This window comes from Limulus polyphemus, unplaced genomic scaffold (genome assembly GCF_000517525.1).
Source record: "Limulus polyphemus unplaced genomic scaffold, Limulus_polyphemus-2.1.2 Scaffold98, whole genome shotgun sequence".
Classification (NCBI taxonomy): Eukaryota; Metazoa; Arthropoda; class Merostomata; order Xiphosura; family Limulidae; genus Limulus; species Limulus polyphemus.
The window spans coordinates 1,008,408-1,023,498 of NW_013665708.1; the positions used below are offsets into that span (position 1 = coordinate 1,008,408).

The 15,091-nt window shown below is 33.5% G+C and overlaps 1 protein-coding gene across 2 annotated transcripts in view; it reads left to right on the forward strand.

Moving 5' to 3' along the window:
- Positions 1–839: 839 nt before the first annotated feature.
- LOC106469758 (carbonic anhydrase 2-like) overlaps positions 840–15,091 on the forward strand; it is a 27,088-nt gene continuing 12,836 nt past the window's right edge. The window contains exon 1 of one of the 2 annotated variants that reach the window (XM_013930276.2): positions 840–976. In XM_013930276.2, the coding sequence (XP_013785730.1) occupies positions 943–976 (34 nt within the window). In that variant the 5' untranslated portion in view covers positions 840–942. Of the gene's footprint in view, positions 977–4,448; positions 4,604–15,091 lie in introns of those variants that run through there. The other variant, XM_013930271.2, reaches the window with a different exon arrangement.

Below are 15,091 nucleotides of genomic sequence, written 5' to 3' on the forward strand. Positions count from 1 at the left end.
ACTGTACTTAAAACATGTACTTGAAACACGGCCTGTTACAAGCCGGATATAAGAAAGGAAGTGGAAATAATCTTTCACTGACTACGTATGATTTGTTAGTCAGTTGATAAACACCAACTAATTCTTTAGAGATATTTTACCCACAAACACTACATTAAATATATATACGAGTATATATTTCACGACCAGTCAGAATGTCCACTACCTGAAAAACCTATAAAAGTCTTAAGATTTTTCTGAGGCTGTAAAATATTTGAAGAGTTTTGAATTTTGAATATGTTCTGGAAAAATTGCAAAGCAACTCACTAAAGTTCAAGTTTACTTTTCTCAGTTAGATAACTGGTCTGTATAGCTCTGTGTTTGTGTAAGAGTTCAGAAACTTCGTGACAGTTGTTCTCAAAAGTTCACGTCCATCATTTTACGCGTAACATACCAATTTCATAAATATCTAAATATAAACTTTTTTATTCATCGTTTGGTTGATATCGAGGAACATAGATATTATGTTTCAGGGTGTGTATGTAACCAGCCGGTATACATCTTTTTTATCAGAAAGTATGAATTACCTCCACTGATATATTATGCCACTTCTTTGTATAGCTCCAGAATAAACTGGTGTTGTTGTTTTTTCAAAGTTGGGTATCTATTTGTTATGTCAAGTCTCAGATATATTGTTTCCTATTGATCGGGACGATTGATATATTTAAGTTATTCTTCGCTCACTGTAACAGCGAATAAGAGTTCAACACTTATTATTCACGCACTATGTTATCGAATAAGAGTTCTGCGCTTACAGAGCGTGCGCCAGTATTGGCATAGATATAAACAAACACGTCAGATCTTCCCTCGAAACATAGGGCGTTAGGCTAAGGGTCTTGAAAGTTAAAGATAATTACTGACTTTGTTCAAGTGCCTGTTGAGAAACATATCGCAATATTCCCGATGCTATCTGACTGGGGATACGAGTCACACAATGGTAAGTTAGCATACAAAGTACAATATTCTCAAATCATTGTCTGACAGTTTAACCCTTTTCAGCCTATGAAAATGTGTGACATCAACTTCGAAAACTTAACTGTGATGTATCCAAATAAATTTCCTCAAAAAATGAAATTACATCTGAAATGTTGACATTTTAAATTTTCTATTGATATTAATATTATTTAAGTTTCTTTTACACAAGATAATGAAAAAAAATCGAAACTTTAGCCCTAATTGTCGATTTTTATATTCGTATAATGAAAATATATAAAGTTCCGACCTCGCACAGAAACTTGTCAGCAGACGATACAAAGCCTGCAATGCGTAGACTTAATACAGTTGTGGAACTATTTTCTTCCTATAATGTTTTAAAAATAATAAAAGTTTAAAGTTGTGACGTCAAGATTTGTAAAACGTAATTCTCTGCATGTTTTTGTTTATAAATTTCTTGTTTCTAAAGATGTCTAAATCGTATATATATATACATGTCACATGAGATTATTTTCTTTCTCGTAATATATTTTCCGTAGATCTTCCTTCCTTCCTGTTGCAAGTATACAAGAAAGAAAAACCATGAAATTGAGCTAATTAGTTTCTAGGTTGATTTTTCTTTTTACTGGCTTATAGTTATGTTTTTTTTTTTTATTTGTTAGCAATGTAAGGGTAATAAATTAACTTAATATGTTTCTCTGTGTGTTTATTTGTTTTACCGAAGTAACTGTCTTTACAGTTATTTTTTTTGTATACGGTATCTTTTGTTTTGTAATTTGATCCTTTGGCGGACAAACAAGGTTTGCTAAATGTCGTAATTTTGTACTCGTGTAACTGAATTTCGCTGTCTTGCTTACGAGTTTTTAAACAAAGGTTATATGTATTATTATATATAAGCTTATTGTTTGTTTCTTTTGGTTTTTGTGCAAAGCAACTCGAGTGATATCTACGCTAACCGTCCCAAATTTTGAAGTGATAAACTAATTGAAGGGCAGCTACTCAACACATCCACCGCCTACCCCTTGGCTACTCACGTTATAAAATTAAATCCTCTTGAGTTTTCTTCCTGTACTAAAGTTTATAGTTCCTTTAAACTTAGTTTATTTCCTCTTTAATTTAATGATCAATTTATTGTTTCAAAGAACTTCAAAATTTTTAACGAAATATTTTTCATAAAAGTCATTTTTCTTTTTCTTTACAGTTTCAAAACGGGTACAAGTTAAAAGTGATTCTCTTAAATCACCAACTGTTTGTTTACTACATTTATTAAAATGTTTGCTTGAAGCGGGCGAACTGTACGATAAAGTGCATATTAAGTTCGTATGCAATGTTACGTTTTCAATGAAAAGTGTTTTAGATACAAATACGAAACACAACAGCATTGAAATATATACATATTATAGAAGCAAAAGAGCTATTTTTATTTTTTATTGAGGGGGGGATAACCAGTCACGAACCGTGAATACATGTATTCGTTGTTTCTGAACCTCTCAAACCCATGTTTAGTTTATCTGCAGAGAACGTTTGTGAACAAAAAGATATAACTGATAAGTCAGCTCACGGTAAATATAAAAATGTGTAAAGAATAATGCCTTGTAACCTCTGTTACACTGTTCAGCACACAACTGTATACTGGTTTTTATACGTTAAAATAGCCTAATTTTCACCTACTCACGTACTATAAACTATACTTTGTTATAAAAATGTAGATCATACGCATAACAAGTATCGTATACTTTTGATTACTATTATTATAAAATGAAACGCAGCACTGATCTTAAAGATGTACGCTTGTTTGTTGTTAAGCGCAAAGCTACACAGTGAGCTGTCTGTGCTGCTCAATCTCGGGTATCAGTTTTTAACGTTATAAGCCTTCTGACTTACCGCTGAGCTATTGGAGAGCAAGTTTTTTTTGTTGTTGTTTCAGTACAGAGCCACATTGAGCTAGCTGCTGTGTCCATCGCAGTGTACATTTGTATAGGAATGGTTAGCATATGTTTATACGTACTGACAACACTCTGACTTTATATATACAAGTACATTTATTAAATGAAATAACACACATTATGCTAATTTTCTACAAGTAGAGAATTTTTGATGCATATATTATATCACATCATTATGTCCGTCGAATCGTTTGGACGATATCGAGTAACAGACGTTTTCTGTTTCAGGATGTGCATCGAAACCAGTCGATATACCTTTTTACGGATATCAATATACAAGCTGAAATACCCGTCAACTGATGGGGCATGTTTAAACTTAATTAAGACAATGTAAGTTTAACAGCAATCATATTTTCAAAGTAATAACTTGAACATACATTTTATCTCAACATTTTAAAATTATAACAAAACTTCTTCATAAACAACATTTGCAGTTTGCTTTCCATCTACGAACAAATAAAGATTTTGAGGTTATCCCACCTTTGAACACCCTACATGAGAAAAACATGGTTGTTTGAGAAGCAATCCAACAACTTTCATACTTTGACCTCGAACCCCTTTAGAATATTCAACATTGTCTAAAGCGTCAACCTGCCAAGATTGTTTGAGATTGACTCAATAGGCTGGGGGTAACTAATCAACATGCTTTACAAAATAAGTTAAGTTCAATTTTGACCCTTTAGAACATTCCCCATAGTGTTTACATACAAGTTTTGGTCGAGATTGGCCTAATAGGCTCGGAGTAGTTAGGGTGCAAACAAACACACATTTTAATGCTTGGAGACGGTTTGAATGGGTAATAAAGAAAAACTTTAATGTAAGTTTAACATAACAGCAAATGTACAGCGTTTCGAAAAGGTTTTGTCATTACCTTGTCGAAACGTTGTACATTTGCTGTTATGTTAAATTTATATTAAAGTTTTTCTTCATTACCCATTCAAGCTGTCTCCAAGCATTATTAGTCTCAAAGTGGGTTTTTCGTCATCGAATTTAAACACACATTTTGTCTTTATATATAGATTTGAAAACGTACATGGCCTAAAGTTGAGTGTCAGACTGTGTAGTTCGCAACTTACAACAGAGGATTCGCTTTTATAGTGTTAGTAAATTATTGAATTATTTTAACACCAAATTGTTTTGTTGTTGTTATTTTAATTTATTTTACTTGAATTAAACTCAGAAGTACTGGCGAATTGCAGGATTAGTCTGCAATCACGCAAATCAGGATTGCCGCTCTCGTCAACATACAATGTAAGCTCATAGCTTCTCAGCGTTATGCAAAAGGCTAAACCACAATGTATTATCTCCACTCGTATTTTGCCAGTGCTTTTTATGGTTCCAGAATAAACTAATGTTCTTTCAAACTTGGATGACTGTTTATTATATCAATTCTCATATATATATATATATATATATACTGTATTTACTGGGACGGATGGTACATATAAGCATTCATCGTGCACTGTGACAGCGAATAAGAGTTCTACACTTACAGAGCATGCGCCAGCAGTGCCATGGATATAAAAAAAAACAAGTTGTTCTTTTCCTGAGACACTAGAACGTCAGGCCTATTAGCTGAAAAGGCTTAAACTTAAAGCGAGTTTCTGACCTCGTTCAATCTTCAACTGAGAAAAATACTGCAATATTCTCAATGCAATCTGATTGGGGATACGAGCTACATAATGGTAAGTTATCATACAACGGACAAACTTTTCAAATCTTTGTTTCATAGTTTAACCCTTTCCAGCCTGCACATTCTGGGTGTTGCCTGAAGAAATTGTGTGGCATCAAATTTAAAAATCATTCGAACGAATTTCCTCCAAAAATATAATTATAACTGAGATGTTGAGGTTTTAAATTTTGTTTTGTAATAAGTTTTATTAATATTTGTTTTAGATGAAATAAAAAGAAATAGAAACTTAACCCCTTATTGAATAAGTAGAGTGTAAAACACGTAAATACACCAGTTTGATTTTAGCCCTAATGGTCGATTTTAGCCTCGTGTTGGAACTCTGGATCGGATTTTACATCCTTTTGTCAGGACCTGGGAGGAATGCGAAGCTTTATCGATATTTGGTCGTTGTGCACGACCTGAGAGGTTCAGGTTCACTTCGGTCTTCTCCCTCCTCTCTCTGGGAATAATTTATATTCCGATAGTTGAAATAAATTTCCCGCCCGCGCAGAGAAAACTTGTCAGCAGACGATACAAAGCCTGCAATAAGTAGATTTGATACATCTGTGGGACTATTTTTCTTATACATTTAAAATTGTAATGTAAAGTACTCTAAGTCTCAACCCTTTGCGTGATTTTTAACGTAAATTTCATTTTCTAAGGGTGTGGTAGTCGTATATATATATATTTGTGTGTGTGTATATTGTCTGAAACTTGGGATTATTTTCTTTTTCGTAACTTATTTGCCGCGGAATTTAATTTTTCTCGTAAGTTCACAAGAAAGAAAAATCATGAAGTTGAGTTAGTGAGTTTTAAAGTTCATTTTTACTTTTTATTGGCATTTAGTTATGGTCTTCTGTTATTTGTAAGCCATATAAATGTGATAGATTCACTTAATTTGTTTCTCAGCGTGTTTTTTTGGTTTACTGAAATAATTTTCTTTTAACAAGTAACGTTTTTGTATACAGTATCATATGTTTTGTTATTTGATTCATAGAAGGATCAAAAAGACGCCTAAATGTCGTACTTTTGTACTCGTTATGAACGTAACTTTGCCGTCTTCGTTATGTGTTTGTCAACAGATATTAGATATATTATTATTATATGTGCACTACAAAAAAGTTGTATGCGTAAAATTGATTGTGATAATTACTATATATTTACACTAGTTTTAATACTTTAGACGATTTTTATTCCACCGTTTCTTTCAACAAAGTGTCCTAACCTAACTGAGTTTTCGTAAATACTTCAACACTGACTATTAACAGTATGAGGTATTTCGCAACGTTTGCATTACGGCGTAGTAAATGGATATGTTATGCAGTGGTTTCTAGCGTATTATAGAATATAATTTGACAAATAAAATCAAATATGTGTTTAAAAAGGCATAATAAATATCTTGTCATCTATATGAAATTTCATTGTTTCAAATATGATGAAGTTTGTGATTTTAACACTTATTTAATAAAAAATATACATGCATAATATCCTATACTTGAAACGAAAGGGTTAAATGATGCAAACAATATAGCAACTTCTTTCAAGAGAAATATGGGAATCCTTCTTTCGGAAAATTTCCCTTCAATTTAGCCTTGACTTCATCAAAATTAAATATACTTGTCTGCCCAATCGCCTCTAAGATAAAGCAAAAAGTGTTCCTTAATTCTTGAGCGGTGAACCGTTACGAAACTGGTGCACCAGAGCACAACTTTACTTATTGTTTAAGACTCATAACGTAGTGTTACGACAGCGGGGGTCACGTGACCTAGTAACACGTCATATTCTCGAAGGTTCGTGAATCCTCGAGTGTTTACTAGATTTGCGGTATTCTTGTATATACAAGACGGGCAAGAAGTGACGGCAACAATGTAAGGTAATTGAATTGCAGACAGAGATAGATACGGACAGTTGGGTCGAGCGCTTGAGTCGTTCGTTGTGAATTATGGCGTTTGTTATAGCGTGACTGTGGAAATTAAGTGTATTGCAAAGTTGTATTCAGAAAGAATAAACTAGTTTTATTGAAGAAAGGACTTGTATTGCTAAAGTTTCTTCGGAAATAATTTTTACGGAAAATTAACAAACTAACGACCAGAGACGTAACAGTAGGTAAATTAATATGTAGAATTATACACAGACTTTTCTCTACGTTAAAATACTTGTATTTTCGAGCTTTTGACCCTCTTACCGGGGCCTTCATCGGGCCGAAAGCTCGCAAATAAAATTATTTTCACGTAGAGAAAAGTCTGTGTATATTTCTACAAACACTACTTTACCTTCACATCAACATGCTTACGTGGAGATATGTATAGAGATATTTATTGTAACTGATATATTTGTGTATAGAATTTGGAAAGTTCTTTTTTGCTTAATTCTTCCAGTGACAGGTCTGCAGAGTCATTCATCACAATCTTATGCCATCTAATCCGCATATGCTTAAACTATGCTGTCAATACAGCTCTGTACAGGACTAAACTGCGCTGTACATACAGCTTTGTACACAATTAAACTAGTTGTATATATATATATATATATACGATATAGCTGTGTGTACGGTTAAAAACGTGCTGTCGGTATAGTTTTGTGCACGACTAAAATACGTTATCAATACATATCTGTACGTGAAAAAAAATTATATACAGAAATGTATTTGTAATTAAGCACAAAGCTACACAATGGGCTATCTGTGCTCTGCCCACCACGGGTATCGAAACCCGGATTCTAACGTTATATGTCTGGGGGCGCAGCGCTGTGAAAGAGTAAGTTGTGCTGCGCTGCCATATAAGTTCATAAATAACATAAACTGCCCTCAGTATAGGCTCTGTACATGCCTAAACTAAAAATGTCCTTACAGAATCCGTTCACGATTAAAAGTTTGTACGGAGCGGTTAGAACACTTTTGATTAAACTGTATATGATTAATCACAGCTACTGGTAAACGTCAATAAACTATCAACATGTACTGTTAATAGAGCTAAATACATACATACATAAACTGTAGAATCTATACAACTATATACGATTTGAAAAAGTTTGAAAACTTGTGATTTTAAAAGAAAACCACAAAAACATATTACATGGTAAAAAAAAAAGACCTTTTTAAGTCTGCGTCGTTTATTTATTAATGTATACAAATTATGTTTTCAACATATTCAACAACAAACAACCTCGACTTTTGGTTCATTAACCGAAAGAAAACCTTGAAAATCCAGTCAGTTATGTCTGGTTTCTCATGCTGCTGCGACATACAGAGCTCACACATACAGGAAGACAAAGAAGACAATATACATTATTGCTTGCTCACTTTACTTGTACACGTACCTTACGTCAACGTTCTTTAAATCATCATATATGACGTGTAAAGAATATGGATTGTGCTTGAAGTTTTTCCAACGGGTGAGTGTTTTTTTTCTCTTTGTAACCGTATAGTAATAACAAAAACAAGGAAAAAGATTGCCCAAGTTAGAAGACGGTGCTTCTAGCTTATAAAAGTCAATACGTAATTGTCTAATTGTCAGGAAAACTTAAATCGATCACAGGTTGTTTAAATTTTGAAGGATAGAGGAATCTTCAAGATATTAAAACAGACAAAAAAGCAGATTAAAGTGGAATTCTTCATCATTAACAGTATATAAATGAGTAAGCCTAAAATAGCTTACTCATCAAAGCTGAGGAGAAACAGATAAAGGGCAATATAAAAAAAATAAGTTATAATTAAGTTATCAACCCCAGTTCATAGTTAAGTATGCCTAGTTTATCTGCGCTACCAAGGAAGGATCCGAGTAATGAAAAAAAATCATTCAGTATGTGACGTCATTTATAATGATCAGCAGTGAGTATCCTTATACAGTTATTTTTAAAGGAAGAAAGAGATTGATTGCAAAAAAAAAAAAACATGTTGGATGTCATCACTGTTTTGGAATCTGAGGTTCTATCTCTGTTAACAAGATGGACAGGCCTTTTCCCTTCTTGTAATGTATCTACTGTGGTTGTCATTCTTATGTTTGTCCTTTAAGCCACATCGTGTTCTGAACTGAACTGATCCATTTGAGAAATCATGCAATCTAAAACAAGAAACTACAGCTGAGAAGTTGATCACTGTATATCAAAAGTTGCGATTTCATGAAAACGATCGAGAAAAAAACCCTGGCCAAATATATTTGTCTGATGAAAGTATGGTTTTTGAAACTGTTTAAGGGGAGGGAGAAAAAAAAAGAGAAACAAAATACTAAAAAAACAGGACGTTGAGTACGATATCATAATAGAAGATGAAATTCGTGGAGAATAGGCTAAAATCTTACGTTACTTCATGCATTCCGTTGCTTATAACTCCCAAACGTAAGATATGTAGATTATGCAGGCTATGCGGTGTCACTTTTGATGTTATGTCCACTGATTGTAAAGTTACAGAACAAAGAGGTGTCAGATGTGCCTTCAGAAATTCCTTCAACCATAATATCTTTCCATGATCACATATCGCTTATGAACTATTTCTCTAGCAATGAGTGTGGCTTTACGTGACATAGACGTGTTTGTCAAGGCTCGAGTAGCTCTAAAGCTTTGCTTAATCTCATCCATAAATGTGAGAAAATAGGTACTGTGGTCGTTGCACCACAGCTAGGACACCACCTATTCCCGTGAAATTTGTTGCAGAAATAGAACAAAAGTTATCAGACAACGGACAGGGCAATTCCCAAGGAGAATGCAGCACCCATCATGTTACCAGGTCTACTCTAGACCTCCACAAACCATATGCAACACACTAAAGATGTTTCCTTACGAGATTGAAAGACTGCCGGAACTGTTTTCTTCCAACCCAAATAATATATTGAGTTTTGCCTTGTAATTCGGTGCACGTCAGTGGCGTAGCTGATTCCCCTAGATTTGTGGGGAGGGAGCAAGCGGGAACACATTAATACAACCTCAAGTAAGGGAATTCCTATGGTACTAGAACAGCATAATTTTTTTAGAGATCCTAAATTTTCATTCATAGAAAGTTTTTTAAAAAACGTATATATTGTATAATATCACTAGTCTGCCACCAGTAACTCAGTAAGAATGCCTATAATATGTAAATTATATTTGACAGTGTTAGTTTCAATAAAAGTCGCTACCCTAATTTCATTTTTATCTGAAGTGAGACCAATTCACATACATGGTTGACTACCAGATCTGTCACATGTGAATTTTGGTTTATGGATTTATCTGAAAGTTTTGGTGCACCACAACTGTACACAGACGGTTGTTGATCTATGAACAGAATTCAACGCCACATTATATGGCCATCGAGAGTATCATTATGAGCAGCTGTATATCACGTTCACTGAAAATGAGTTAAATCAATTCGTCAAATTGCTAAATACGTTTCGTTTCAGTAAAGTGGTGTTGATAATTATATATATGTTTCTGTCTTCCGTTGCAGCTACTCATCGATTTCAGAAGAAAATTTATTTATAAGTTGATGTGGTTGTTTCGGTTTAAAGGTTGCAACTACGTGTCAGAGTCTGCAGACTATAAGAATGTGTTCCCTCACGACTCTTATGTGTACATATACGCAATTATTTTATCATATGTGCTAACATTTGTGAATAGCTGACTGCATGAAGTAACTTTATAGTTACCCTCTATATACGAAATAAACATATTTTTGCGAGAGTACTCGCACTGATTAAGAAACCAACCGGCACATGGGCAAAAGAAACAAGTTGGAATAAAAAATCTGTACGTTGATCTGCTTCAGCAGGTATCAGATACATTTGTGTTCAAAATGATTTCTACAGAGTGTATGGTAACGCATATTTGTATAAACATCAAATGCCTTAAGTAAGCACTGTTGTAACAGGTTTTTAACTGGGATTTATATGTTTGTCTGGATTAGTATGTCTAGACTGGTTTGTCTTGAGAAGCAGTCAAACAATGAGTCAACTTCCTGAATATGATGAGTCACGCCTTTCAAGGAAGATCTTATGGTGTTCACAACGCTGTAGCATATACTTTTATTTGTACAAAAAGGTGGAGTAAGTATGCATATTCATTATTTCTGATAACGAGGGCGCTGCTCCTGAACAAGTGGTATGTTTGGTGTTCCTTAATGTTCGTATAAAACCCCACAATTGGTTTGTTTGTAATTATGCACAAAGCTACACAATGGGCTATCTGTGCTCTGCCCACCACGGGTATCGAAACCCGGTTTCTGGCTTTGTAAGTCCGCAGACATGCCGCTGTGCCACTGGGGGCTCCACAATTGGCTATCTGCGCATAGCCATCACTAATTCTGAACTGCTAAACTAGAGGGAAGGGTAGTTAATCAATATCACCCACTTCCAGCTCTTGGGCTACTTTTGTCTGACTGAATAGTGGTATTTGGCCTTCACTTTTACAGCATACTTACGGTCTCAAAGTGTGGAACGCATTATTTCAGCAATGATTCATGAATCATGAACATTCAGATTTATAGTCCACTAACTGATAGGCCACGCCTGGCCATGTTTGTGTCCTATCCAAGGAATGGCTGCTATTGTTAACAAAGATCGTAGATAAAGAGCAGAATGTGTGTGAGACGATTCAGTTGTCATTCTAACTTCTATAGTTATTTATACTTAAATAATCGCAGTATTATTACCAATATCAAAAAGGTCATAGACATTGAATGTCATAACTCTTTTTTTTTCTTACGAGTTTTTCCGTAGATGATGATCACACAAGATATACCCACATTTTTTAGTGCTATTACTACAGTATCTTCTTTTAGTTTATGATTGTACCTTTAGTATTTTTTTATTAGTTGTGCCGGCGGTAATGATAATTATGTATATATTAATAAGTGTTTTGTGGCGCTGATTTAATCGCTAACTTGTAGTTGTTTTATGTGTTCGCTATTATATATGTACATATACATAAAGACACGTGTGTATGTGTGTGGGGGGCTTGATAATGATAATATTATGTACACTAAGTTATTTGAGAAAAAAGTTTACTGTAACTGCTAATAGAAGAACTGAAGAAACCAACAATTGCTGAAATATAATTAGATAAGCTCGTAAGTAAAAAATGCTTGAAATATATGATTTATGTAAAGGCTGAGCCACCCATTTTTTCTGAACAAGTAAAAGAAAACAAAAACATACACATATCAAGGAGAAATAAAGAGTAAACAGACAAAAAGTGTAATTTCTGGAATCAGTCAGTGCGGTTAGTTTAAAACTTTTTTTTTTTAAAGCGTGCCCCGTTAAGCTGTCACCACCTTAAATATATTCCTGGATCAGCCCTTGTTATGTAGAATCCTTATCGGTATTTTCTGCTAAAGGCTTGACTTGATTATTGTTGGATTCGGGTATTATTTTTTTTATAGTAAGCAAAAACAAAGTTTCTGTGTAAAATCACTACTGCTGACACAGTGCCGTGTTACATAATTTTGTGTGGACACACCCTAACGTTCTGCTGTACTGGCAAACTCAAAGAGTTCCATTCTTTCCTTGTCATAAAGTCTACACTTGATCAAGAACCTGTCGAAACTTCGACAGACGTGATAAATCGCGTTATTGTTCTAACAAACCACTAATTGTGGTACCATATTTCCCTGCATGTTCTGTTCAGAACAGACTATAAGGGTGATACCATGCCTATAATTAGACAGACACACATATTTCTATAACACTTAAAATGTGTTTTATAACATCACTTTTTCTGACAGTTTATATATATGTATAATAGGGAGTATATAGGCTTTGAGACAAATAAGAGTATTAATAAGTTTCTTTCAAAAAACCTGAAAGCCTTACAATAAAACGTTAATAATTCTCGCAATGATAATAAAATTATACTACAAAAATAGAACTTTCAAAACATTACACACTGTTGTGTTAGATAAAGAAAAATTTATTCTATACAATATTTTAATACATTAAACATGACTGTCTACAATATTTACAGAATTATTATCATCTAGGCATGGGTATTCATATTAGTAAACATTCCTGTAAAAGGCCTTGCTCGTTTGTGTTAAGGACAAAAATACACAATTGGCTATCTGTACTCTTCCCACTGTTGGTATGGAAACCCAATTTTTTGTGTTATAAGTTCTCAGTTTTATTTCTGAGCTGCCAAGGGTTTGGGTAAAGTTAACTAACCAAATATGTACTCTGTTAATGGCTATGTTTTAATCCAAACCAAGGGATCCCAAACTGTGGGGCCACAAGAAAGTATCACAGAATCTATAGCAAATACACAATACTTTTAAGGTACTCAGTATCTGTAGCTTATAACAATATTATACAATTTCTCAATGACCCCTTTCTGCCTAATCATGTGGTCAGTAACAACTGCCAATCAAAAACATTTTACCTTTGAAACCCTTGATTGTAACCCATGCAGATTCAACCTTTTGATTACAACATTTTGTCTTGAATCCTAACAGGCTGCAGATTAACCCTTATAAAAAGTCTCACCCCACTTTTAAAAAACCAGGAACTTAAATATTCCAATTTTCAGTATTCTCAAAATATATCCAAATTGCAGTATTCCCATTATATTATATGTACTATTATTCTGCTTGTTTGTATGTACGACCGTTATGCTTTCTGACTGAGAACCTGCTGCACAAGCATGTGTAGCTAGAATGTTTCCCCAAGAAAAATCGCACATGCACATTTTTCACTCAACGGCAAACAGTCTGCCTGCGGCAGAGAGCTGTAAAGCTTAGTGATCAAGTTGCTACAATTGCTGTATGAAACAAGAAGTAACAACAAAAGGGGAATGTAAATATACTTTACTAACCATTTTGTACAACAGTATATTAAAAACTTTAATAAGTTTTTAAGAAAGGTTTGAGGTTAGGTCGTAGAATAACATTATAAGTTTATTTATCGATAGTATTAAGTACAGTAAAGTTTAGTCCTAACTAAACTAAAGTCAAAAAACAAAAAACTTACACAGGTTACAGTGTTAATTTATCTCTTTATCGAACATAGGCCTAAAATAAATTAAAGTTTTATAAAGTACGGCTTATATACAAGTAGATTTGCACATTTCGTTGTCGACGATTACAATTCGTTTGTATTGTGCTAGAAATGTTATATTTAAAGAAGTACTGTTACGATAAAGATACTAATTTGACCGGAAATGTTTTGTCAAAAAGTTGTTTCCATCTTAGTGAACTAACCAAATGTTTGCGGGTCTCTGCTAGTGAATATGATTTGTCAAAAAGTTGTTTCCATCTTAGTGAACTAACTGTGTTTCATGGGTTATGTGTGTTATACGTTGTGTGATGAGTAAAACGTATTTATTGAAATAACTTATACTTTTTGCCGGAATCCTTTTTACACTAAAAAGAAATAAATAATACCGGACTTTGTAAGTAGATATTTTTATCATATTATAGTAGTGGTGGAAAGTAATTCAAAACAGTAACAATTCAAACCTTACAAATTTTACCTTTTAAACTCGTTTCATGATCATTTCTACTTTACTAATTTCACAAGGTTAATAAATATTTACTGTTTACAATAACTTAAAATGTGATTTATCAATTTCAAAAAGTAATTATTAATGAAATTTAATGATATATATTAAGTACTTTTTCTATTAACTTGTATGTTTGTAAATCTATCAAACAAAACAACAGGAAATTTGTTTTGTTTGTCGTATTAGACATTTTAGTAATTGAAAAAACACAAAATTCCAAATATTTCATAGTGGTACACCGTACTGGCCTACTTTTACCACTATTATTAACAGTTTATGAAAAGTATAGCAAATGTAGACTAACCTGTCTTACGGTTACGTTATAGGTGCTTAAGTGTGAATACAATCAGTCAGCACTCTGTCGAGTCTCGCTCCCCCAAATACTTTAATATTGTGATTGAAAAACAATACTTTAATATTGTGACTGAAAAACAGTGCCTTAGTAAAAACAATAACATATCCTTTCAACATACTGTATCATTGTTTAATTCAACATAGTTCCATTTTTGTTTTCGGCCCATTTTCGACGGCCCCACAGAAAATACTTCACGGTTTTCAGGGGAAAAACTATATTATTCTAACAGGTTCAGTAAAGCCCCTAATTTCAATCTAATGCTATTATATTGTACAACTACAAAATTCTGTCTTTCTTTTTCCCTGTAAAATCTAAATTTCACTTTTAAACGAACTGTATGTTCAAAAATATGTTTAGTGTTATAGCCAAAGTTCTTTATAACAACAGTTCACCCACTAGTGACGTGTGCATTAGCGTTGTATGTTGTTTCTGGATCAGTTGAGGTCTTAAATGCGCTGCTAAATGAGATTTTTCTTCTTCCATGAGGAACATTAAATGCTATATTATTCGAAATGTTGTCCTGTGATTCTACATTTTGTAACAATCATAGTAAATACATGACTGTAAAATACAGTTCGCCAAAGTGGTGGCATTCCACAACAACAGCATAAGCAAAACGTTTTTACAAAGTATATTAAACCCTGTGTACAATGTATGAAGGGCTAGATTTGATAATATAAACAGTAT